Below are 26926 nucleotides of genomic sequence, written 5' to 3'. Positions count from 1 at the left end.
TTGCGGGTCGGCAAAGAGACTCGTGTTTGTGTGTTTTTTTTAAAAAAATCACCTCCTCTCACCCCCGCGCTCCCGCCGGCGTTAAGGTTGCATTAGTCAGGTCGGGAAATCGCCTCCAGGCTGCGTTCTCACGTTATTTATCCTCGGGTAAACAGAACGCTGATTTGTTACACTTGGGATACTGCTTAAGACAGGGGTCTTGAAACTCGGCCCTTTTATGATTCATGGACTTCAACTCCCAGAATTCCTCAGCCAGCATGCCTGGCTGAGGAATTCTGGGAGTTGAAGTCCATGAGTCATAAAAGGGCCGAGTTTCAAGACCCCTGGCCCTAAGAACTGGATTGAGGCGTTTCTGGTTCAGAGAATGTCTTGGAGCGGGGAGTGGGAGGAGAAGAGGAAGACTTGGGGATTTCAGTCTCCTATCCACTGCAATGTCTTTTGTGAACACCCTGTAAACTTAAGCTACTGCTTTGGCGCCACTTCCCTCGCCTACTCCATTTCTTTATTTGATGGGAGTGGTGCTTCAGGAATTTTCATTCAAGATTTTTTGCCATCCTTAGGCTTTTTCCTATCCTGAGTTTGTAATCCTTCCACTGTAATATATATTGCTGGTAGTTCTACTGAATAAAAGGAGTTGTGCACTTCTCACTTTCCAGACAATTGGAATGTAGCTCATTACTGGAATTTCACGGCATATAGATTACTTTTTCACTTTTTAATTACCAATTTGATTCTATAACTCCCAGTGACAAGGTCCTTCAATCTCAGGGGTTGCCACAAAGAAGAGGGAGCCAGGCTGTTCTCCAGAGCACCTGAGAGCAGGACAAGAAGCAACGGATGGAAACTAGTTAAGGAGAGAAGCAACCTAGAACTAAGGAGAAATTTCCTGACAGTTAGAACAATTAACCAGTGGAACAACCTGCCTCCAGAAGTGGTGAATGCTCCAACACGAAGTTTTTAAGAAGAGACTGGACAGCCATTTGTCTGAAATGGTATAGGGTTTCCTGCCTTAGCAGGGGGTTGGACTAGATGACCTCCAAGGTCCCTTCCATATTATTATTATCATTATTATTATTATTATTATTATTATTATTATTATTATTATTATTATTATTATTATTATTATTATCTGTGAGTTCAGTCATCTTTTTGTTTAATTTCAGGACCCTCCTTGGTGGTCAAGATGGACTGAGAGAAAACCAATGAGTGGGGCTGTGCAATGGTGTCAGCCTCTTTCAGAGGGGAGGTGCCTTGAAGGAGGCAGGTACTTTCCCATCATGGACAGTTACTGTCTAGTCTCCAACTTTCTGTTGGTGGGGAAGATTGTTAGAAAGGTAATCAGACAGCGGTTACACTGTATCTTGGAGGAAACAGATTACCTGAACCCATTCCAGTTGCATTTCAGGCCAGGGTATTGAGACAGCTTTGATTTGCTTATCATCTTTGGTGGACCCTTAGCCATGAAAGCCAGCTGGGTGATTTGGGGCCAGTCATTCTCTCTCAACCCAACCCACTTTACAAGATTGTTGTTCTGGGCAAAATAGGAGGAGGAGGAGGAGGATATGTTGGACATGTTTGCCGCCTTGAGTTATTTGTAAAAGTAATAAAGGGGAAATAAATAATCAAATAAACCTCCTGAACTTCTGTTTTGAGAGCATAATATTCCATTGGCTCTTTTCCTCTAACATGGAGTTCATTCCTAGAGGCATGTTGCATATTTTTGTCAGAAGATCTGCAATTTTATGTTTATAAATTCTTGGATAACTTCCATCTGGATTTGGAGATATGTCTATTTTCAGTTAGTAATGAATAGAGCAAAAATAGGGGGGAATGTATTTCTTCAAATGTTACTAAACTACAACTCTCAGCAGTGCCAGCTAGCATAGCCCAAGGGTTAAGATGCAGTCAGCTATATTAGCAATTGGGGAAGTGTAGTTCCCTCTTCTTCTATTTAATGTTTGCTACAATTTGTTGGATACCGGTGTCTGAACAGATATTGTCAGGAAGAGAATCTTCTTATGTCAAAAGCAGACACCCCTAATGCATTTATCTGCCTTGCAAGCTCTATTCTTTTACCATGCCTCTAATCTATAGAATTATGAAGTTCAAAGATGCCATTTAGACCACTGGCTCCAGCCTAAATGATTCAAAGTCAAGGATTCCCAGAGAGATAGTTATCTAGCCTTTGCCTGAAAATACACTGTGAAAAGGAACCTTTTTCCAGTTGAGTCATCAGTAAATGACTTTACTGTTAAAGTAATTTGCTTTACTGTTACTTTGTTTTAATAACATTTAATCAGACTCTACATCAGGCATGTCAAACTCACGACGTCACGTGACTTTTTCCCCATTGCAAGCAATGGGATAGGCATGGTTTTGGTGTGACGCATCCGGCCCGTGGGCCGGCAGTTTGACATGCCTGCTCTACATTCCTGAAACTCAGATCCATTATTCCATGTCCTGCATAGAATACTTCAAGTCTCTAACTTTCTAATGATATCTTTTCAGATATTTTTAGACTGCTATCTGTTAAACAAGTCAAAACCATTGGCTCAAGGATTTAATCTGTTCCTTAGTTGGTTTTCCTGATTCTGATTAAGATTAATTTGGTTGTTGTGATTGAAAAATATTTTTCCAAAACCCTTTTGTAACCTCACATTTACTTATTTCCACATTTACACGCTCTGAGAGGGTTGGAACTATGATTGCACAGACCACATCTGCTGGTTTTCCAGCATGTATTAGATAAACAGATTAAAATCTGAACTTCTAAAATACATTTATTTAGTTAAACAGAGAACATAAGCAATATCACAATTATAAATTATTTCCAGAAGGGTAATAGTGATATGTTACTCAGTTCCAAGAAAAAAAAAGGAATTTTCTAGGATAAGAAAATACTTTCAGGAAAATACTTTCCAAAAGACATGATGTTGTTAATTGACCACAAAAGGGCTTGATGGTTAGACAATTTGGGATTCAGCAAATATACAGAGAATAGGAAGTAAATGGATCGATTACTATACATGAAATCTCAGTGTTCAGAGATGAAGTGTCACCAAATATCAGTTCTGAAAACATCAGTGCTGTTACCATCCCAGGAAGCACTTGGCTGATTGGGGCAAACAGCATAGACTATATGGTACTTTGCTCTGTTCATTTTTATTTCTAACAATTACTCTTTTTGAACTGAAAGCATTGAGTAGGCTTTATATCATACTCTATTACATTTATTTAGTGTTTTGCTTGCCACAATCAAAAGACTATCCTACTAGCTTTTCTTTTTGTACTTCTGTTTGTTTTGCTATTGTATTTTACAACTTTGTTGCATTAATTTATAGGGAAAAACAAACATTGAAGTCATTTGCTATTATTTATATTTATATAAACAAATCAGAGGCCACGAAAACATGCAACAAGTTTTCAAAATATCTAATATTAGGTAGCTTGTGCTCAAAAGGTTTCAACCCAAATCATGTCCATTGGACATTAGAACACACGTTTTTTGCAAATAGACTGTCACCCAAAATTATTGCTGTGAACAGCAGCAAAGGTACTGTCTGCATTTTCCTTTAAGACACTTTAAGCTTCTGCTTGCTTCTTATTTTTTATTAGTAAACATATAAAATGAAAAATAAGGCAACCTGTTTATGTGGACTTATTTATCCATGTTAAGCATCCAACTCCCTTGCAATAGGGAAACAGAGCCAAACTTGCTCAATTCAAAATATGTGATAAAGCAAGCTGCTGAAAATGTACCTATTCAACACAGCAGTAATTCAAAGGTTGAGAGTTTGAAAGAAATCATAGAACCATGAGTTCTAGGCATGAGTTTTAGCAAGTCCTATTATTAGATTGCTAATAATAAATATTCATTCTGTTCTTACAGAGCATGTTCTGCTTCACCCAACTTGTCTTTGTATAGCAGTAGTTTCCTAAAACAAGGACTCCAGGGAAATGCAACTGCAAATAATCTGGATTTGGCGGAACTGGTGGCACAGTAGCTTGTTTGGAGCCCAGTATCGCCACAGTCAATTATCTCTCCATAAATGTTGGAGGATCACTAAATGTAGACATCTTAAACTGCATATTGACATTATGCTAATACACCATTATGCATGGTATATTAATCCAGCTGCTATATCTGTAGTGATTGTTGATTCAGTTTAGCAAATCGTTGAGAAGCACTTTACTTTGCTTTCTTAAGCTTATCTACTCAAATGTTTCTTGCAAGAAATTATCTGAAAAACAGAAAAAAAAATCTCTAAGACGTTATGTCTTCTTCCCAGACACTATGAGGACAAAGAAACTTTAATAACTCATTCCTTAAACATTCTGACACAGACAGCAAACTTACCAAGGGTGGAACATGACTACAAACATATCCCCTTCCCCCCCCCCAGTCTAATCTATATCATCAAACTTTCAAGATCTTCAGAAGGCTTACTTTGAGTGTTCCTAGCCAATTGGATAGGAAGTAGCTAAGAGGCATTTGGTAGTGGTGCTTGTTATGCAGCAGCTCTGGAGACATTTACTTGCATGCACCCCATGATCTCTTTGATGCCCATAAGGACATTTGTATTCATAGAGACCATTTATTTATTTATTGGGACTTATATGCCGCCCTATCTCCCGAAGGACTCAGGGCGGCTAACAACAATAACATACAATAATACAGAAGTTAAAAAGAAAATTAAATTAATGGCCCCTGTAGAATAAATTAAAATTAAAATAAGTTAAAAATTAAAGTTAAAAATTAAAAACATAATTAAAATCCCTGTCAGTCCAGGTCAGCCTGATGGAAAAGGAGTGTTTTGAGGCCGCGGCGAAAGGACCGGAGATCTGGGGCCATCCGAAGCTCAGGGGGGAGCTGGTTCCATAGGGCTGGCGCTCCCACAGAGAAGGCCCTCCCCCTGGGGGTCGCCAGCCGACATTGTCTAGCAGATGGTACCCTGAGGAGGCCCTCTCTGTGTGAGCGCACTGGGGGATGGGAAGTCGTTCCCGGCAGCAGATGGTCCTGCAAGTAAATGACTTATAGCTCAGGACCGTGTTTTACAAACTTTAATTTTATAATTCTAAGAAATGATTGGATTTTATTTAATATTATTTTATGTATTTTTAAGCAGTTTCATTTATATTGTAAATTGATCTGAAATACCACTAAGGAATGTCATATTTAGTAAACCAATACTGTTTTATCTGTCATTCTTCATACATGTATGAAATAACACCAGCTTAAATAGTCTGAAATTTACTTGTGCAACTACAGCATTCCTGAAATTTTAAGAAGCTGTTTAGATTTCCCTGTTTGTATACTGTTAAATCAGAATTGTTTTCACATTTCAGAGTTCCCATGAAAATCTGTATAATCCTTCCATAATCTTTAAAGCCAATAATTATCAAGGTTTTATTTTCCATTTAATTTCAATGGTAATAATCTAGGAAAATGCATCAAAGGAGCACATACCAACACTGTTGTGCTTTTAATGGAAATACAAAGCTAACACAACCAGTTATAGTTTATTGCTATTAAACAGGAAGTGACTTGGGCTGCTTCTGGAAAGAGTTTATGAAGAAGTGAAAGATTAAAATCTGCAGGACAAAAAAAGTCTGCTTTAGATTTATAGCAGGATTATCTTGGCAGTTTTTCATATTTTTCTTGGCATAAAATTCCAATTTCTGTTTGTGTTCCGATCCTAATTATTAGAATTTGAATTATCTAATATTTTTGTTCCAATTTGTGAGGTACTCAGGATAAAATTTTTCAACACATCCTAAATATACGTGATTGGATGTGACTGCCATGCCATGCTGTAACCACTGTCAGAGACCGTTTAAAAACAGATGGCCAACTAATATTGTCCTTGTTTAGAATGGACCAAACCAAAACTAACAAAAATCCTATTAAGTATGTGTTTCTTTCAGAGTACTGTCAATTGATTTCATACACCATATATAGTACCGTATACAAAATTCAGCCCCCATAGGCCAATCACAATAGTTTTTCCCATATGAAATGTATTTAGAATAGTCAAAGGACGTGTCAAGAAAACAAGTGTTGAAAAGAAAATGGCCAATTGGAACATTTAATGCAATTAATATAAGTTGCCTATGGGGGGGGTGTCTATCTTTTGGTATGCGCTATATATATTGGGGAAAGTAACCCATGATTCAGATCACATATCTTCTCCTTTCACAATTTGATTGAAAAGTACATGGTCCAAATGCTGCTGCTTTCCAGAAATTTGAAGAGCCCTGTGTGAAAATGTTGTTCATAGTATGGCTTTTTAATGTACTGAGCAAATCTCCCAAATCTGTTGAAAGAGAAACCAAAATAAAAATAGTAAATAATAATAGCCAAACTAGGTCACTTTCACACACTCTCCCAGTGGGGACATTGATTACCCGAGACCTGGGGGAGAACTGCAGTTTTTCTAACAGCTGGCAGGGTCAGGACCAAATAAGCACGTATGTGGAATTATTCCAAAGGGCAGGCACTGTTATGTAAACGGGACCCCTTCTGGGTCCCACCTGGTGGCACATCAAGGGAAGAAGTTCAAACCTGCCTACCCTATTAGAATGAGTGGGATGGGTATTCTTGGGAAAAGCGGTCTATCAAGTCATCCTGACCTATGCCATGTTGGGTTTTAGAAAGATCTTCAACCACATCATTTTGCACTATTAGAGTGGAAGCATAAAATTTGAAAAAAAATCCAAGTTTAATTTTACACTTCAAAGAAACTTTTCTAATTAGGTTGAAGTACCATTGTCCTTTCCACTTGAGGCTCTAAAACAAGCCTAAAGTTTAATTCCATGGATGAAATGACTGATCCAAGTGTTCTTAAATTGGGTTCTATCTTGATTACATTTAGTAAGTTCCTTGACTGGTACACTTACACAGAAGAGCAGTGCAATACTTTTAAGTCACCTATATAACTACCAACAACCCTTCCTATAGACCACAATAGCCAAGGCCACTGGGAGCTTTGATTTAGCAACGCCCAAATTGGAGTGAGTAATTCTCAGCTGCATTTATCCAGGCTTAAGATTCTTCCAAAAAAGCTATGTGGAAGGTATGTGTTGAGGAGTTGCTTTCAGAACATTCCACGTTGTTAATATTCCAACAAAGTCATGCTTCATCTTGGGAAAATCAAGGATAACTTCAAGATGTGTTTGTATGCCGTCTACTCCCAAAGGCTCAGACCTCCCTAAGATGGTTTATAAACCTTCTAATGGCATGGTCAGTGGTTGCTTTACCATAAATCTGCAGTTCTCACTACTCCAGCATTAACTGAATAGCATAAGGATGTAACAAAAACTTGGCACCAGTTTCTTCACAGTGAGGCAACTTCTCTGATCAGTACAAAAATCTGAACAGTTGCAGGAGGGCTACATACACAGCTCAGGACTAACGCCAAAATGGTGTGGTCAATCACTACAAAATGTTCTGAAGCCACTTAACAGGTTAGTCAATAAAACCACAATACTTCAGTTAAATTTAAAGCTAGTCAAATCAGTAAACACAAAAAAGCTGCGCTCTTTTAGTTACTGAAAAATACTTAAGTGTGTAACATGGCCCTGAAGGTAAATTAGCCTCATCTATAAAAAGAAAGTTGACTCTGCCAAGTTAATTCTAGGAAATAGAAGAGCAAGGAATATATGAACTGAATTAAGACCTACACTAATATCTTAAATGAGAGGACAAAGTTAAAAATCCAATGCATTGTTACTGCTAATAACAATCCCTGGTGTGTGTGCGCATATGTATGATTGTTAAGATCACACAACAGGTTGTGAGAAAAAGAGTTCAAGACCAAGATTCAATCTATTTTCAGCTCATCTATTTCTTATTTCTAGGAAGAAACAGAAAGTAGCATCTGGGAAAAAATAAAATATTAGTCCTTGTTTAGCAACTGTTCAATTATGACTGTAATGAAAAAGGAACTTTATGACCAATCCCTGTGACAACCTCTGTAAAGCGAAGGAAACTTTAGTATTTGGGGATTCGGAAGAAAGATCATAAGCACTCATGTTTTCATTTGATAACTGCTTTGCTCAGCGGCCAAGCTGCCAATGCCAATTGTGGTTGCTGAATGAGTATTATCTGTATTTGCACTGCAAAGTGGAATTCTATTTTGCTTGCCCAGTTGACATATAACACTAGGACTATAACATGATGCCTAGACCGATTAGGACCATGCCCAAAAGCCAGACACCTCATTTGATGTATTGCAGAAGAACTACATCTACATGACCTCAACATACCTGAGATCGCTACTGCACTGGTAGAGAAAATGATCTGAGGATAGCAGTCTTATTTTGCCATCCTCCAAGCATAGATCAATGATGAAAAGTAGATGTCATGACACTCCTTATATTTATTAAACAGTCCGATAGGATAGAATCAAATCAGTCTTTTTCCAAGGCTAAGTAAGTAAACTTTTCCAAGGCAAACATAAATGTTAAGAAGTACAAAGGTCTTGGAATTATAAACCGGGCGTAGGGAAGCAGTGAATTCTGAAATAGGCATTTATACAGAAAATCTAATCCACGCACATTCCTAATCTTTATGAAGTCTGAACCCATGGTTTATACAGCAGAATAATCAATTGTAACCTGTGTGAGGGGAAAAGAGGCTTATATTGCATGCCATAGAATTTAAGATGCTTCAGGAAAGATGAATTCTTCTGTAATTACAACTACATGACAATCAAATCTTATGTGTTTAAGCTTGCAAACAATCAGTGTTATGTTAGAAGTCAGCCTGTATATGAGATTAAAATGTAAGTTACATCATCTGAAGGCATTATAAATATACTTTCCAGATACACTGCTTTCCATTATACACTATAATCTCAGCATATCTAAAGGGCACCAAGTTGAAGAAGGCTACCTTAGTAACATTTTAGTAAAAATGCCATGTTCCCTATAATTAAGGATTTTATTGCAAACTGAACAAAGGAGCCTCATTTTAATTGTTGGCCCTGATTCTTCAAGTAATCTTTCTTCACTCTGTAAAGTTGCTTTTACTAACACCGTAATACATCCAAAGCACTTGAGCGGAATTTGGTGTACCACACTGACAAAACTGAATTCACCAAAATGTAATTAAAAAAAAGTTGACACAAATCATGGCCAAACCTGTTCCCCTTTCATAAAATGTACAGTCTACTTTTATTTTACAATATTTCCAAAATTATGTTGAGGAAAAAGCATTAGGATCCACACAGCAGTGCTAAAGATGGAAAAAGTGGCAGAAGCACAAACTCATAGCACAAGACTAGAAAATACTGAACTATAGACTTGGATGGAGACAAAATTATGATGCAGAAAGGATAAAATTCATCATTATCAAACAAGAATTAGTGGCACAAGTCAGTGCTTCTCAAAACAGAAAAATACTGTAGCAATGACTTTATTAATTTTTAGTCACCCTGAAATAGTGTTCCTTGCAGCAAAAAATGTTTGTTAATATAGGCGGTAGCATGATAATCTTTTGGACAGCAAACATCCCACATTGAAAACTCACTTCAACACAACCTCATGACAATTCCCACATCAAAACAGTACTTTATTTTGCAATTTTGCCTCTTTACTCCCACAAAAAGATCTTTCAGCTGTCAAGTATACAAGGCGAAGAAATGCTTCTCAGTTAGCAAGCTGGGTGCATTTGGTGAAGTCTCCACAATACACCTGTACATATATCATCTGGGTTCCAAGCCTGCAGTTGAAAACCTGGTTCCCAGGACCTTGTGTAGCTCACTAAAGTCTACACTACTAGGTTAGCTTATTAATTCTGCATATTCCAGGGCTGATCAATGTGTCAACCTGAACACAGACCAAGTATTATAACTGAACATGGCAAAAGGTTCACTCTACTTACTTCACTTCATTATTTGATGTCAAACAATGAGGCAAATCCCAACAAGTATATACAAAAACCACCTTTGCTTTTACAAAAGACTTTTGTTTCCCATACTGATTAATTCAGGCAGCTAACTCATTGGTTTATGTAACTTTATTGAAGAAAATAAAATCAATTACTAGGAGAGCTATTAGTTGATCATTCATCCATTGACAACTTGCATCATTTATTCAGTGCTATATTAAACTGCTGTGGAAGATAGATTAACTAATAGCTCCAAGCATCCTAACAAAATTTAAATGAGAATTACAAAAATGTTCCGAGACCCTATTTTGGAATACAAGGGATGTTGGACTTCCAATCTCCATTCTCTGTAGAACAAGAACTGGTCATTCCTTTATTGACATGCATAAGATACATCACGTGTTCTGTTCTGATGATGCTACAAGTTCTGTACCAATTCTCCAACCATACCAGTTATGAGCACAAGTATGTCATGAAACCTCAGTCTCTAACACTGGAAGGTTTTAAAACAAGATGGATGATGCTACAGCAATGCTATTTCCTGTGATGTGAGCAAACTGAACATCCATCTCCCCTCCCTTTGGGTGATTTCTTCAGAAGAACTGTTAGAGCAGTGAGGAATGATTTCAATCTCATAACCAAGTTAGAGTGAAGACATTGGCCACAACACACATGCTCCATTTAAAGAATTCTGAATCTTGGGCAATTGTTCTTGTATAACTACTTTACAAATTCTAAAAAGCAGTTATTGTCCAAAGCTGGAAGAGCTAAAGTCTTCTCAGATGAGCATGTGCATGAATGGATAGAGGTAAATTTAAAAAAAAAAATAGATGAGGTCTGATAGGGGAGCAGCCGGATAAGAAAATCAAAAAAGAACAGTAATTTAAAGTTTATTCCAGCTATAATGCAGGTTATTCTGACTTAAGGTAGCATCACATGGCATACTTCTGAGTCCATTCCCGAGATATTCTGTTGTACCTGGAAAAAGAAAAAATACTTTTAAAAGTTTAAATCTTTTTAAAAGATTATATATTTTATACATATATAGATAGACATATCAGCAAAACCAAAAGCCAGCAATAAAAATGTTAACACATTACAAAGTTCTGTGCTGGCCTTTGTCTATAACAAAGGTTTGATCTGAGATATAGTTCTTTGCAGTGACTCATGGACACAATCATTTATACTAACTTTACAAAATATTTAATGTATTCCATGAAATCTGAAAAAAATTAGTTTCTAAAATGGAAATAATACAGGTGAAACTCAAAAAATTAGAATATCGTGCAAAAGTTCATTTATTTCAGTAATGCAACTTAAAAGGGTAAACTAATATGAGATACTCATTACATGCAAAGCAAGATAGTTCAAGCCATGATTTGTCATAATTGTGATGATTATGGCGTACAGCTCATGAAAACCCCAAATCCACAATCTCAGAAAATTAGAATATTACATGCAATCAATAAAACAAGGAGTGTACATAGAACAATATCGGACCTCTGAAAAGTATAAGCATGCATATGTACTCAGTACTTGATTTGGGCCCCTTTTGCAGCAATTACTGCCTCAATGTGGCGTGGCATGGAAGCTATCAGCCTGTGGCACTGCTGAGGTGTTATGGAAGACCAGGATGCTTCAATAGCAGCCTTCAGCTCTTCTGCATTGTTTGGTCTCATGTCTCTCATCTTTCTCTTGGCAATGCCCCATAGATTCTCTATGGGGTTCAGGTCAGGCGAGTTTGCTGGCCAATCAAGCACAGTAATCCCATGGTCACTGAACCAGGTTTTGGTGCTTTTGGCAGTGTGGGCAGGTGCCAAGTCCTGCTGGAAAATGAAGTCAGCATCCCCATAAAGCTCGTCTGCGGAAGGAAGCATGAAGTGCTCCAAAATCTCTCGGTAGACGGCTGTGTTGACCCTGGACTTAAGCACAGTGGACCAACACCAGCAGATGACATGGCTCCCCAAATCAACACAGACTGTGGAAACTTCACACTGGACTTCAAGCATCTTGCAGTGTGTGTCTCTCCATTCTTCCTCCAGACTCTGGGTCCTTGGTTTCCAAATGAGATGCAAAAGTTGCTCTCATCAGAAAAGACAACTTTGGACCACTGAGCAACAGACCAGGTCTGTTTTTCTTCAGCCCAGGTAAGACGCTTCTGACGTTGTTGTTCAGGAGCAGCTTGACAAGAGGAATACGACATTTGAAGCCCATGTCCAAGATCCGTCTGTGTGTGGTGGCTCTTGATGCACTGACTCTAGCCTCAGTCCACTCCTTGTGAAAGTCCCCAACACTTTTGAATGGCCTTTTCCTGACAATCCTCTCCAGGCTGCGGTCATCTCTGCTGCTTGTGCACCTTTTTCTTCCACACTTTTCCCTTCCACATAACTTTCTATTAATGTGCTTTGATACAGCACTTTGGGAACATCCAACCTCTTTTGCAATTACCTTTTGAGGCTTTCCCTCCTTATGGAGGGTGTCAATGATGGTTTTCTGCACAACTGTCAGGTCAGCAGTCTTCCCCATGATTGTGATTCCTACTGAACCAGACTGAGAGACCATTTAAAGGCTCAGGAACCCTTTGCAGGTGTTATGGCTTAATTAGCTGATTAGAGTGGGACACTTTGAGCCTAGAATATTGCACCTTCTCACAATATTCTAATTTTCTGAGATTGTGGATTTGGGGTTTTCATGAGCTGTAAGCCATAATCATCACAATTATGACAAATCACGGCTTGAACTATCTTGCTTTGCATGTAATGAATCTATCTCATATATTAGTTTCCCCTTTTAAGTTGCATTACTGAAATAAATGAACTTTTGCACGATATTCTAATTTTTCGAGTTTCACCTGTATATAAGTCAATAAACAGGAACACCTCAAATCATTTTGAAAATGGTTACCAATGAAGAAAATCTACTTGGCTTTCTGGAAATGTGAACAACATGAAGAGGCATTTTATCAAGCAGTCAGGTAAAAAAAAAACCCAAAATTTCTTGATATAGATAAATACACTGATTCAGAAGTTTTTAAAGATTAATGCACAACTTAATCAGATTTTTTTTCCTTTTGGAACTGAGGACAAGTAGAAAAATGTTGTGAAACTTCATTTTCCTATATGACAACTGCAGCGAAATTATCATATGCTCAAAGATTCAACACCATGAACAAGAGAGGAATGATTATGACATTGATGGAGCTTGTAGAAATTATTAAACTAACTTTGTTGATTACAGAAAAGACAGTATCTATATTTATGGTAGACTGGAAATCCCTTGCAGATTTTTGCATGAAACAGAAGGAAAAAATGCACTTATGACTTATGTTTTGAAGATTAGGAAAAAAGGATAGAAGTTAGCTTTTTTATAATCATAGATTAGAAGCTTCTTTTTTAATTTTTTCTTTCTGAATTTTTGTCTTTTCCTTTGTTTTATTCTATAATAATTTGTATTGTTTTAATATTCTCTTTAACTTTCAATAAATTCAATATTTTTTAAAAATTAACTAAAAATCTATGTATATTTCTTAGTACATAACGTTCTTATTCAAAATTTTAGGATAAATTGAGTAATGTCTTTCCAAAAAGCAAGAGTTTTATGTCTTGCTTTTTGGAATGAGATTACTCAATTTATTTGATTAGAAGTTTTAAAGAGAATATAAAAACTAGGAAATAAGAATTCTTGGTGTGCAATATCCCTATAATTTCCTATGATTCAATTCTACTATCAACTTCAGTATTCACTTGGTCATTTGGATAGTGTTGATAAGAATGAGAATCATTAATAAAATATTTTGTCTACAATTTTACAAGTTTTGGAGTGGATTCTAGACAAAGTTCACTTGCCAATTTTGATATAGCATATAAAAACACAGTACTGCATATTAGAAATCACATGGTAATATGCAAGTATAAGTGGATATTCTTTCTAGCAAAACTCCACACAAACATCACAAACCCTTAAGATACTAAATATAGCCAGCCTCTCGCATAAGCAGGGGTTGTGAGTGAACTGTGCAGAACTCCACTGAAATCAAGTCAGTGCTAATTTACATGCTCAGTTATTATGTTAGTGTCTACCTATACATGCCTATAGGCTTTTATACTTCTGAATTTAATCTGCTAAATAATTTAAATTATAAGTAGAACCACATTTGTGCTGAATAGGTCTCAACATACTTACCAGCTAAGTGATTTTTGCAGAACCGAGAAATATCTACAAAACTTTAAAATATTTGACTATTCTCATCTAGCCATGCAGATAGGCCTCCCACGCTGAATACAATCAAGCAGTTAAACCTTTGTATTTCAGTGACTTGAACAATCTTTTGTTAGTTAATCCAGTGCCTTAAGCATGCTGCACTCAAGTGCTGAAGTCCCCACATCATTAATGCACCATGAAGTGCAGTCTTACCCTACAGCATAGCGTATTTCTCTGTCCACTCTCTTGCTAACCTATTGTACCTAATTAGATAAGTATATTTAGTAACATAGACAAGCCAATAGAGCCCTATTAAATTTATCTGGGCAGATTTAATTGCCAATACAAAGCAGAACTACTAATAGATAATTTTAGTTTACTTCGAAACAGAAAGCAATATTTAAATTATCAAAATAGCGCACAACTTTTGTTCCCCCATTACCCTAGTGTTCTCATTTAAAAATTGTTCATAGCAATTTTAAACTTGAAAGTAATGTCAATATTTTGTAGAGTGTAAAAAGTCTATTTTAGCATGCTACTGAAGTTTCCAAATTAAAAAAACATGAATATTTTACCCAATTCCGTTTTAAACAGCAGCAATGACTCAACTGTTCTTTAGCCACATTTCACCACATCATTTTATACTTACTTGTCTCTGTCTGTTTTATAGATGCGCGCAATCTCTGGCACTAGGGGATCATCTGGATTTGGATCACATAACAGTGAACAAATGGATAAGAGAACTGAAACAAATAGAAAAGAGCATACAGAAAATTGTAAATAGTCCAAAGAACAAGTTATTTACTTCTGCATGTGCAGGTAGGTAGAACATACCGGTCCCATTTATTTTATTTCAAAAAGATTGTCTCTAGTTTAAAAAAACAGCTTAACTTGTCAGAAACTTTATACTTAGTTTGTTTGGCCATGCCCCTATGTATCCCTGCACCACACTATTCTGAATATTCTGATAAATAGTTTGAGTTTGAACTCATATGACTCACTGTCTGTGTGCCAAAACAAGATTCTTCTTTTTCTTTGTCTTGGCTTCTTGGTAATCTAAAGTCATTTAGGTCTAAAAAATAAAATTAGCAAGAAGCCACTCAGCTTCTCTTTAATGACTGAACCTTAATCCTTAGAGATATCTATTCTGTTTCAACAGGGACTGGTATTTTTAACATCAATGATAATATGGAACACTTATTTAAAATTAATAACAACGATGATGATGGGGAAGTGAAACTACAAAAAGCACAACAGTCTCACCCTGTGAGTGCACACTCCAAACATCAATTGAAGCTAAATACCTCGAATTGAATTACACTTTATTCATACTACTCTCTTCCTATTAGTATTTTTGGGATATTTTTCTGACAAAATGGAGATAAATCTGTGGGACAATTGCATGGCTAGGAAAAGTAATGGTGGATAATTGCCTCAAAATAACGGTCAAATATCATGCTAAAATAGAAAGGAAGTAAGACAAATCCTAGTACATACAGTACTAAGAATGTGCCAAATTTGTCAATGTAGGAAAGGATCATTCTGGAATACTCTAAAACAAATCCTTTCAAACCAAATTCCAGGGACAATTCAGAATTACCAAAATAAATTCTTCAATCTAGAAACAGGTAAATTCCTTCCATGGGTGGTCCAAAACCAAAACATACATTCAAGCTGCTTTTCGTCAATAAAATACAAAAAAAACCCAAGAATATCAACTAATGTCAATATTCATCCAAATATGCTTACCTTTAGAAATAGTTAAAGCAGGAGACCACTGTGACCTTAGAATGTCAAGACAAATGCTGCCATTACTGTTAATATTTGGATGATAAATTCGTGTTGTAAATGCAACCTAAAAAATTGAGATCAATCTGTAATCAATATACAGAACTTTTTCAGATTAAAAATGCTGGTTCTCAATATTTAGAATATACACAATTCTGCTTAATAGTATCAAAGAGAATAATGTCTGCTTGGGACACTTCATATAAACTTAATTTTTGATATACACAGCTTGAAATATAATTCTACAAGTGGAGTAGTTACAAGGTATGTAAATTCAATTCTATACAACTGCTATTTTTCTAATTAACAAAACCACTCTTTTATTTTTCATATTTATTCAGAAATATGTTCAGGTTTAGTGTAAAATCTAATGTATGCTATATCACATCACCTTTCTCTAGGTTTGGTACTTGAAACTGCATGGGCAGGGGAGAGCTATTTAGTTCTGGGGCAAGCATCAAAATAAAACTCTTAACATTTTTATCATTTGGAAATATATATGTTTTCAACTTCCAGAACTATTTTTACAATGCTTTATTATTCTCAGGCTGGTAGGAAAAATTCACAATAACGTTACACATGACAAACTCAAAGAATATAGAAATGTCAGTAGTCTGAAACAGTGAAAATTGGCTGTGTTAAAAAAAACACCCCACAATACATTGTATATCACAGCCCAAATATCTGCATATGTCACCAATCTATGTTATAATGGCCTGAAAGCATGTTCAGTAACTGCAGCTACAATCATAAAGCAAATATATTTTAAGGAATTTTGTAATTATTTGATTGTAGTAATCCAAAGGGTAAGTCAGTGTATAGAGATGAAGAAGCAATTTCTTTATGCCTCTTTGGCCAAGTCAAAATGCTTTAGCAATGGCCACAGTCTATTACTTGCTGATTCATGCAGAAATTCAATGTTTTAAATTATGTTTCCATCTTTACTTACCTTAGGTGGCTTGAAAGGGTAGTCTGTAGGGAAATGAATTGTCAGAAAGAAAACACCGCCTTGATACGGACTGTCATTCTGACAAAGAAGAAAATTCAGAAGTTAAACATTTCTGTAGGAACTATAGTTTAAGAGACACTGAAAAATTATAGTAGCTAACTAAAAGTAAAGCTACCTGCAGCAAAATGACTCATATACGCATACTTTGACAATATTAACAATGGGATACACATGATGATAGGCTGACTTCAACATTTCCTTCTGCATAAACAGTCTTGGAAATATTCAAAAATATTGCTACATGTTCTGACACAGTAGAGATGACAGCAATGACATTTATGGACTGCCTTTGCTGGTATCAATACTCTTTCATGAATATTAAATCTGGCCAACAGATCAGTTTCAGCTGTACTATTATATTGATTTGTAGACCATAATAGTTTATTTTATCATGATGTGCCAACTTGCCATAAGGGATAAAATCTCTTAAATAAAAAGTATGATACATGAAGCCTCCAAAAGAAGCCATGATATGGTTTTTCACAGGTACAGTGTTACATAGAGGAACTATCTTACTGAAAGTGTTTTTAAGAAGTAAATTTGTCTGAAATCTTAAACAAAAGTGTTTCCATGAAAATTGTAAATCAAAGACCATAATATTAGCATATTCTAAAGCAGGGTTTCCCAACCCGGGGTACTCACCCCCCCCTGGGGGTTTGAGATGGTATTCCAGGGGGTGTGAAAACTTGGATTTAGAAGCTTCAAAATTATAGTGTATATGCATAATTCGTTTTGAACTTTTGTAAGGGGTGCAAGAATATATCAGAAGCATTCTAAGGGTGTGGGGTATAGAAAAGGTTGGGAACCGCTATTCTAAAGTATGCACAATGAGAAAAACAGGATAATTTTAATTAAGTAGTCCAATGAAAGCATGCCAAAACCTGTAAACTTTATACCACAAAAAAAAAGAACATAACAATGTGTTTTTTGGAATAACTTTTGAATAGCTGACTTTAGAATGAATGTTAATAAAACTGAAGTACTTACAGGACCCATAATTGTAGCTTGCCAATGAAACACTGAATGACAGATTGAGAAGGGAAGAGAAAAAGGAAAAACTGTTATTTAAATGTTTTTATCCTCCCCCACAAACAACAAATCATGTTGGTTTACAAGGACCTGTTTAAAAGAACCAGTATTTATTAATAACAACTTACTGTCATCTCCAACAGGGCCTGCAGAACACTGAGCTGGTGGGTCACGAGCCAAGTCACTAAGTTCCTGAAATAAAAACAATACTGTCAGAGAATTACATATTTCTGCCCCTTGCCCCTCCAAAGCATCAATCCAAATGCTTTTGTGCACCAGCTATTAAAATCAAACTTGTTCTCACATCAATAAACTAATTACTGTATATGTATAACAATGCAACTATAATTATTGAAAGCACTTGGAATTGTCCAAACACTGCAAACATTTCACGCTCATGAATCAAGGGAAGTCTGAAATACTTTTCCTTGCTGAAAACACTTTTGTACACCCAAGCCATGGTAACTTCTACCGTTCTAGATATAGTACAAAGAGAAACAGAAGCACTTGTTTGCCAACTAATTTTACCTTAGGCACTTATTGGGGAACTAGGCTCTAACTACAGGCTAGGGAACTACATTTAATTTAGTTTTCAAGCAATCTTAATGAAACCAAGGAAAATTCATATATTCTTAAAGAAAACCTTTCCTTCTCTTTCAAGAATGTCAACCTTGACCTGAAATATATTTTAAATTCTGTGGCCCTATCTTAGAATTCTTGAATGAAATAGAACTTTTCATAATAGCAGAGGCAGGGTACAGTAGAATATTAAAATTATATTAAAACTTACGATGGTTAAGGAAAATAATTTTTCTAAGAGGTAGAGAGATAAGTAAAAGTAGTCCAAAACTGGAAGACTATATTCTTAATTACTAATTATCTGAATTCTTAAGACAGAAATAATGTTTAGTAGTTTCTGTGCACTAGCAGATACAAAGAATACACAACATCTAAAAGCTGCAAGCCATATACATGTAGCCCTTAATTTACAATGGCAACTGGAACAAGAATTTCTGCTGCTAAGCAATGTGGTCGTAGAGCATGAATCCCAGTTATTAGGTGAGGTGGGTTCTCACCAGCTTCTCCTAATCAAAGTCAGTGGGCAAGCCAGCAGGGAAGACTGTAAATGGTCTCGGGATGTTGCAACTGATTTTAAATGCAAACTGGTTGCCAAGCACCCAGACCAGAGGTAGGCAACCTTGGCTCTTTTATGACTTGTGGACCTCAACTCCCAAATTCAACTTCAATTCTGGGAGTTGAAGTCCATGAGTCATAAAAGAGCCAAGGTTGCCTACCCCTGACCCAGACTGTGATCACATGATCACATGATTGTGACAGCAAGAACTTTGAAGACCATAGTAACTATTTGTTCAGCACCATCATATTTCCAATGGTTGTAAGTCAAAGTCTAATTGTGGAACCTCCTTTAAAAAGGAAAGTAAAAGGCAACTCTGGATGGTGTCTACCCATGGGCGAGAAGTAAATATAGTAGCACAAATCAAAATAACATTCCTAAAGCTAACTCAAGTTAGCAATCTGGCAACTGGTCTGAATACACAGAATGCATCAAAAATCAGGCTTCATTGAAAATTATATAAATTGTATTAAATATTCAAACTGGCTGCAATTTTCTCCCAAACACATATATTTGACACATGATCTCTGAATATTTCTAAGTACAATAATATTTTCCCTAAAAATATTAATAAAACTTTGTAATTGGTCCATTAGGCTTGATCTTTGGTACAACCTGCATATAAAAATACAGCCATTAGAGGTAGTCATCAACAATAGGAAACACTGAAAGAAGCAGGGCCCCAGGTAGTTAAATTATTCATCTAACTTCCCCCATCTGGACTTCAAAAGACATACTGTAAAACAAAGTATCAGCCTCCAGATTTAATTTTGTTTCAAATGATGCACTGGGTTCCAAATGGATCTATAGGCTTTTAAAAGCAGCTATTAACCAGTGGAGTGTTTTATTTTGTTTTTGTTTGTTTGGAAGTTGTCTATCTGCCCTAAAAGAGTAGTCTAGTTGGGAGGTCCTAGTAAGAGTGATAATCCACAGAAACTATTTTGTGAGACTAGCATTTAAAAATTTTGTTTTACTTTAAACACACTAACACTGACAGATTGAACATTAGCATCTCCATGAACCAACTAATCAAGTTCGAAAAAACACTTGGTCATGATAACCAAAACTAGGCACAGAGCTGAACATGTCAGCTATAGTGTATTTCAATGTCTGCATATTCAATATTTCCCTCTGTATTATATTATGATAATTTTAATAAAATTGAAAAAAAATATTCCTCTTGCAGATCTACTGTATAACCCAGGATTAAACAATTACCGTATATACTTGAGTATAAGCCGAATTTTTCAGCCCACTTTTTGGGCTGAAAAATTCCACTTCGGCTTATACTCCAGTCAACAAAAAAACTTACCGAGGACTTGTGCGCGGCCGAGGCTTTGGTGCTTCCGGGATCGTGCGCACCTCTCCCAAGCCACCGCCGTCCGAGACCTGCCGAAGTTTGGGGAGGTTTGGGGAGGTGCGCGTGCACCTCCCCAAACCTCCCCAAACGTCGGCAGGTCTCCGTTCCTCCGCGCCCTGCCTGCCTGCTTCTTTCCGCAGCGGAAAGAAGCAGGCAGGCAGGGCGCGGAGGAACGGAGACCTGCCGACGTTTGGGGAGGTTTGGGCGCCTCCCCAAACCTCCCCAAACGTCGCGCAGACCTGCCGACGTTTGGGGAGGCGCCCAAACCTCCCCAAACGTCGGCAGGTCTGCGCGGAGGAACGGAGACCTGGGGAGGTTTGGGGAGGCGCCCAAACCTCCCCAAACGTCGGCAGGAGGAACGGAGACCTGCCGACGTTTGGGGAGGTTTGGGGAGGCGCCCAAACCTCCCCAAACGTCGGCAGGTCTGCGCGGAGGAACGGAGACCTGGGGAGGTTTGGGGAGGCGCCCAAACCTCCCCAAACGTCGGCAGGAGGAACGGAGACCTGCCGACGTTTGGGGAGGTTTGGGGAGGCGCCCAAACCTCCCCAAACGTCGGCACGTCTGCGCGGAGGAACGGAGACCTGGGGAGGTTTGGGGAGGCGCCCAAACCTCCCCAAACGTCGGCAGGAGGAACGGAGACCTGCCGACGTTTGGGGAGGTTTGGGGAGGCGCCCAAACCTCCCCAAACGTCGGCAGGTCTGCGCGGAGGAACGGAGACCTGGGGAGGTTTGGGGAGGCGCCCAAACCTCCCCAAACGTCGGCAGGAGGAACGGAGACCTGCCGACATTTGGGGAGGCGCCCAAACCTCCCCAAACGTCGGCAGGTCTGCGCGGAGGAACAGAGACCTGCCGACGTTTGGGGAGGTTTGGGGAGGCGCCCAAACCTCCCCAAACGTCGGCAGGAGGAACGGAGACCTGCCGACGTTTGGGGAGGTTTGGGGAGGCGGCCAAACCTCCCCAAACGTTGGCAGGTCTGCGCGGAGGAACGGAGACCTGCCGACGTTTGGGGAGGTTTGGGGAGGTGCGCGCGCACCTCCCCAAACCTCCCCAAACTTCGGCAGGTCTCCGGACGGCGGCGGCTTGGGAAAGGTGCGCGCGATCCTGGAAGCACCGAAGCCTCGGCCGCGCGCAAGTCCTCGGTAAGCTCCGGGCGGTCACTTGCTTCGCGTCTCCTGAGGGAAGGGGGGGCGACTGGAGCGGGCGTGTTTCCTCGCCTGCTGGGCGCCGCGATTTGCCCGGGGAACGCGCGGGCCCCGAATGGCAGCGTGGAGCGAGGAAGCGGACAGCCAGGGCTTTCCCGAGAGCCGCGGCCACACAGGGTATTCCTGTGTATTCAGGCTTGCAAAATGGCGGATCGAGCCTCTGCTGGCGGCAGAGGCTTGCAGAGCGCGGATCCAGCCTCCGGCGGCGGCGGAGGCTTGCAGAACGGCGGATCGGCTTATACTCGAGTCAACAACTTTTCCCAGTTTTTGGGGGTGAAATTGGGGGTCTCGGCTTATACTCGAGTCGGCTTATACTCAAGTATATACGGTACTTTGTAATTTTAAAAATTGCCTAAAAACTGTACAAAAATGGTTTCTCTTATTCCTTTAAGAACTGAAGACACATTTCATAGCCCAGAGCTTAGTAGATGACCTGAACATTATACCTAGCAAAAAAGAGAGATATGCAGTTTCCTTTCATTGAATCTTAAGCCTCTAATTAAGCAGATTTAACATCTTCAGCCTAAAATCAGATAATCTTCTCCGATCACTTGCTTTTAGTAACATCTTGATTAAGAGGTTTAAAACTCTACCCAAAATACTGTTCATTTCTGGTATTCCTAATGCTTGACCATGGAGTTGAGAATTTATATTGATCATATGGTTCTAAGAGGAAATGCTATTTTTTAAAGATCTGAATAGACATTTATTCATTTACATGCCTATACACAATTAAGATAATAGCTGAATTCACAACATGGGATTTGTCAACATGGTTTGTTTACACATACCATGCTTTGACCCATTTATTTTAAATTAAAAGAATTTTTTTGAAGTAGAAAGCTGGCATATTGCAAAGCTTCATCACAATCCTTATTTAAAAGGAGGCCCTTGTGTCCAATTAGCATTCCTAAAAAATACTCTGGAAGCAATCTCATCAGCTCAGAAGAGAAGCACAAGAACTATACAAATGCATTAACTTAAAGTCTGCCTTGAGTAATTGATAAAAAAGGCTGCTAAAATTACAATGTAAAAAATACAGGGAAGAGTAATTGTTAACAAGATGTTTTCCTGACTTCTTACAGTAGTTACATAAACTTTGAAAAAGAAAAAACAAGAAAAAACCTGTTTATTTACTAGAAATCTACATATATACTTTCCTTAGTTGCAGGCTATTTCATTTCAGTCTAGAAAATATATTCTTTAAGGTAACACAAGGTCTCCATTTATTAATACAACCCAGGATGCACCCTCAGGCAATTGGCTATAAAGTGAGAAAGAAAGGGGAATGAGTATCACATTGCAGTATGTCGTTTGTAGTTACTGCATGACTTTCCAAAACTGCCATTATCTTAGAAACAAGCAGTTATGCTTAAACATATGTTTAGCTCCTACACTGCAGATGCATATTTTCCCTAGAGCAGCATTCCCCAACCTTTCCAGATTGGCAGCCTGTTGGAGGAGGGAAGAAAGAGAAGAAGGCTTTGAGGGTGTGGGGCAGGCATGCATGAGTGAGTGACAGCTTCATTTGTGTGAAGGGGCTGCGAGCACTGACGTCCGCCACTTGTGAGTGGGGCTCTGAGTGCCAGCATCTACCGCTCTCATGAGTGGAGCTGTGCACGCACCACCTTCCACTCACATAAAAGGTAAAGGTTCCCCCGCACATGCGTGCTAGTCGTTTCCGACTCTAGGGGCCGGTGCTCATCTCCGTTTCAAAGCCGAAGAGCCAGCGCTTGTCCGAGGACGTCTCTGTGGTCACGTGGCCGGCATGACTAGACGCCAAAGGCGCACGGAATGCTGTTACCTTCCCACCGTAGTGGTCCCTATTTTTCTACTTGCATTTTTTACGTGCTTTCGAACTGCTAGGTTGGCAGAAGCTGGGACGAATAACAGGCGCTCACTCTGCTACGCGGCACTCAGGATTTGACCCGCCAAACTGCCGACCTTCTGATCGACAAGCTCAGCGTCTTAACCCACTGAGCCACCGCGTCCCTTATTAGGTATATACAAATATGTAATAACAGCCCATCTTAATTCAATATTGAGTCTCTCAGTAATTAATCAGTTACAGGTAGTCATCGAGTTATGACCAGTTGCTTAGTGATTGTTCCAAGCTATGACCAACCTGAAAAAGGGGACTTACAAAGAAGAGTGAGTCAATCTATTTTCCAATGCACCAGAAGTCAAGACAAGAAATAATGGATGGAAACTAATCAATGAGAGAAGCAACCTAGAACTAAGGAGAAATTTCCTAACAGTGAGAACAATTAATCAATGGAACGGCTTGCTTCCAGAAGTTGTAGGTGACTTTTAAGAAGAGACTACTTGTCTGGAATGGTATAAGGTATCCTGCTTGAGTAGGGGGTTGGACTAGAAGACCTCCAAGGTCTTTCCAACCCTGATCTTCTGTAACTTTGATTCAGACCCTCCCTGCAGTCACATGATCAAGTTTTAAATGCTTGACAACACAGAATCATTTATGCTCATTTGCAGCATTCCATGGTCACATGGCATTTGACATTACTTTTGTAGAAAATCAACATTTATGTCCAGTTTTCAACAAAACTGTGCCCATAAGTGAACCATGGATTCACTTAGTGACAGTGCCATTTGCTTTATGACCATATTATAGGACAATAATGAACAGGGTCCATTACAGTAGGATGTCGAAAACTACCTGTATCTGCAATGCCTTCAAATAGAAGACGGGATACATCACCTTTCTATGCATGGTTCTCTTGCAACTGGTATTTCTAGAAATGATCTCACCAACACAGAGGTAGCATTCCAAGACTCTTCCAACAGCTCCTCATGAAATTATCTAAACTTTTAAAGATAGCCAAATTAGTAGCTGTTATCTCTCCTTGCACTAATGCCTCCTTAAGTAACACCAGCTGCCTGCAATTAGTGCAGGTTCGCATCCCACCAGGCTCAAGGCTGACTTAGCCTTCCATCCTTCCGAGGTAGGTAAAATGAGGACCCAGATTGTTGGGGGCAATTAAGCTGACTTTGTAATAATGCCGCTTGGGGTGTGTGTGAAAGCCCTAATAAGCAGGCATATACATAGAATGAAGGCTACTGCTAAGCTTGTAAGCCGCCCTGAGTCTTCGGAGAAGGGCAGGATATAAATGGAATTAAAATTTAAAAAAATTAAATTAAATATTGTATGCAGAAGTTTCCTTTTCATCAGTTTTACTTAGGGATAATATATCCATCCTTACCCTACTTGATCTCTCAATGACTTTTGATACCATCATTCATGGTATCCTTTAGTTTGGGTTGGGGTGGGCATTATGGTGTTGCACTGGTTTACCTCCCTTTTTCAGGGTCAATTCAAATAGTGATGATGGGAGAAGAGAAGTCTTGGCCTCCACTATATGGGATGCTATAGGGCAGGCAGGGGTGGGCAACCTTGGCTCTTTTATGACTCGCGGACCTCAACTCCCAGAATTCCTGAGCCAGGAATTAGTGCAGGAATTCTGGGAGTTGAAGTCCACGAGTCATAAAAGAGCCAAGGTTGCCTACCCCTGCTATAGGGATTAGTCCTTTCTCCTCTCCTTTTTAATGAGCATGGTGAAGTCTTCTGTTGTGATTGGATGAGGTATCATCAATATACCCACGTATATGTCTCTCTCTCAGCGAATTATGCAATACCATAAATGTCTTATGCCAATGCCTGGAGACCGTGTAGATTTAGATGGAGGACAACAAGCTTCAGCTGAACTCTGGAAAAACTGAACGGCTGTTTTTTGGGGGCCCACTGACTCACAGATTATGCCATCATTAGTAATGGAAGGGGTTGCACTACTCCAGACGGACCCAGTGAAAAATCTGGAGGTACTTCTAGATATACAACTCCTAATTAAGGAGCAGATGGCCGTCACGGCTAAGAGGACCTTTGCACGACTTCATCTTATGCATCAATTGTGCCCGTTCCTGGATCAGACTACCTATAGTTGTTCACGTCCTAGTCATCTCCAGATGGGATTTCTGTAATCTATGTGGATGTATCCTTGAAGAGTATCTTGAGGCTGAGTTTGGCGATTCTCTTGCAGACATTTCATTACCAAACTAGGCAACATCATCAGTGCACTAATAAGGATTTTTTTTATATTTGTACTACTGTTTTTGAGATCTTCAGTTTTTATCTATTGTTCTGCAATGCCCCAGAATCTCCTTAGATTGGGTGGATGGTTATATACATAACTTACAACGCTCTAAACCTACAACTGCTACATTTTTTTATGAGAATGTTGTTGAAAAACTTTTCAAAAATCCAAGCTCTCCTTGACAGCCTCAAAAAAGCTCTAGGTTTGTGAAACAGCATTTACCAATTTATTAATCAATGTGGTTAAGGTGCTTGCCAACAAACCAGGACACTGTTAGTAATAGCACTAATATACTGCTTCATAGTGCTTTACAGCAGAGCTCCACGACCTTTCTGGGTTGGCCCTTGATGCAACCCCCAGCCAAACAGGCTGGCATCCGTAGTCAGGGAGATCCGAACAGGCTCCTGGAACAAAGAGTCCCTGACTACCGCTGGCGAGGTCCACCACTAGAGGGAGTTTAGGGTCCGAGTGTTGTGATTCAGCATCAGCCTGTGGTTTCGGCAGCTGAATCGGACAATTCTGAGGAGGAGGAGGGGTTTGGAGAGCCTTTGGTTGCAGATGCATCACAGAGCTCTCAGCCAGGCCCCTCCCGTCTTGTTCCTCCTCAGACCCAGCTGTGTGAGCCTGAAAGATTAGACGACGATCCACAGCTGGCTTTGTTCAAGGACGCTCAAAGCAGGAGGCAGACAAGCAGAAGTGAACAAAGAAAAGCAATGAGGCACCTCGGGAGGAGGCAAAGGGAAGCCACGCCCTGAGACTGTTGTTTAAAAGGGGAATATGTGGGAGGTGCTGGTTGCTGAAGGCAACCGTTTGAAGACCTTCTGATATAGTCTCGGTCTGTATTTGTTTTATTCTGTTTTGAACCGTTTTGTTTAGTTTTTGCAAATAAATTTGGTTGGCTTAATTCCAGCCTATTGAATATAACAAAGGGGTTGTCCCTGACATTTTTGCAGGGCCGGTTGTAGGCTGGAACAGAACACCGAGATGGAACCCTTACCCTTTGGTTGGAGGAGCTGGTGCCCAGTCTTTGAAACGGGAACAAGAACCATTGCAAGTCCCTGGAATGTAGTCTGGCCCATGGGACTATTCCCATGCAGGAAACCAACTTCCCTAACAGTTGGGAAAGAACGGCCCAGGTAACTACATGCTCCCTCTGTACCTGAAGGACCAGGGCTCTGATGCTGTCCTGACGTTCCTGAGATAAAT

General features: G+C 39.1%; 1 protein-coding gene across 4 annotated transcripts in view; it reads right to left on the bottom strand.

Moving 5' to 3' along the window:
- Positions 1–10003: 10003 nt before the first annotated feature.
- The window catches only part of UBE2D3 (ubiquitin conjugating enzyme E2 D3), a 36158-nt gene continuing 19235 nt past the window's right edge, over positions 10004–26926 (bottom strand). For 3 of the 4 annotated variants that reach the window (XM_081332586.1, XM_081332587.1, XM_081332585.1), the window contains 7 exons: positions 18044–18107; positions 17874–17905; positions 16827–16904; positions 15839–15944; positions 14739–14832; positions 14303–14352; positions 10004–10867 (listed from right to left, as the gene is read on the bottom strand). In XM_081332586.1, the coding sequence (XP_081188712.1) occupies positions 14304–14352; positions 14739–14832; positions 15839–15944; positions 16827–16904; positions 17874–17905; positions 18044–18107 (423 nt within the window). In that variant the 3' untranslated portion in view covers positions 10004–10867; position 14303. The remainder of the gene's footprint in view (positions 10868–14302; positions 14353–14738; positions 14833–15838; positions 15945–16826; positions 16905–17873; positions 17906–18043; positions 18108–26926) is intronic. The other variant, XM_081332588.1, reaches the window with a different exon arrangement.

This window comes from Vipera berus (genome assembly GCF_964194415.1).
Source record: "Vipera berus genome assembly, chromosome: 7".
In the NCBI taxonomy this organism is placed as follows: Eukaryota; Metazoa; Chordata; class Lepidosauria; order Squamata; family Viperidae; genus Vipera; species Vipera berus.
Note: the sequence above shows the minus strand (reverse complement) of the source record. Positions and strands in the feature narration are given on the sequence as shown.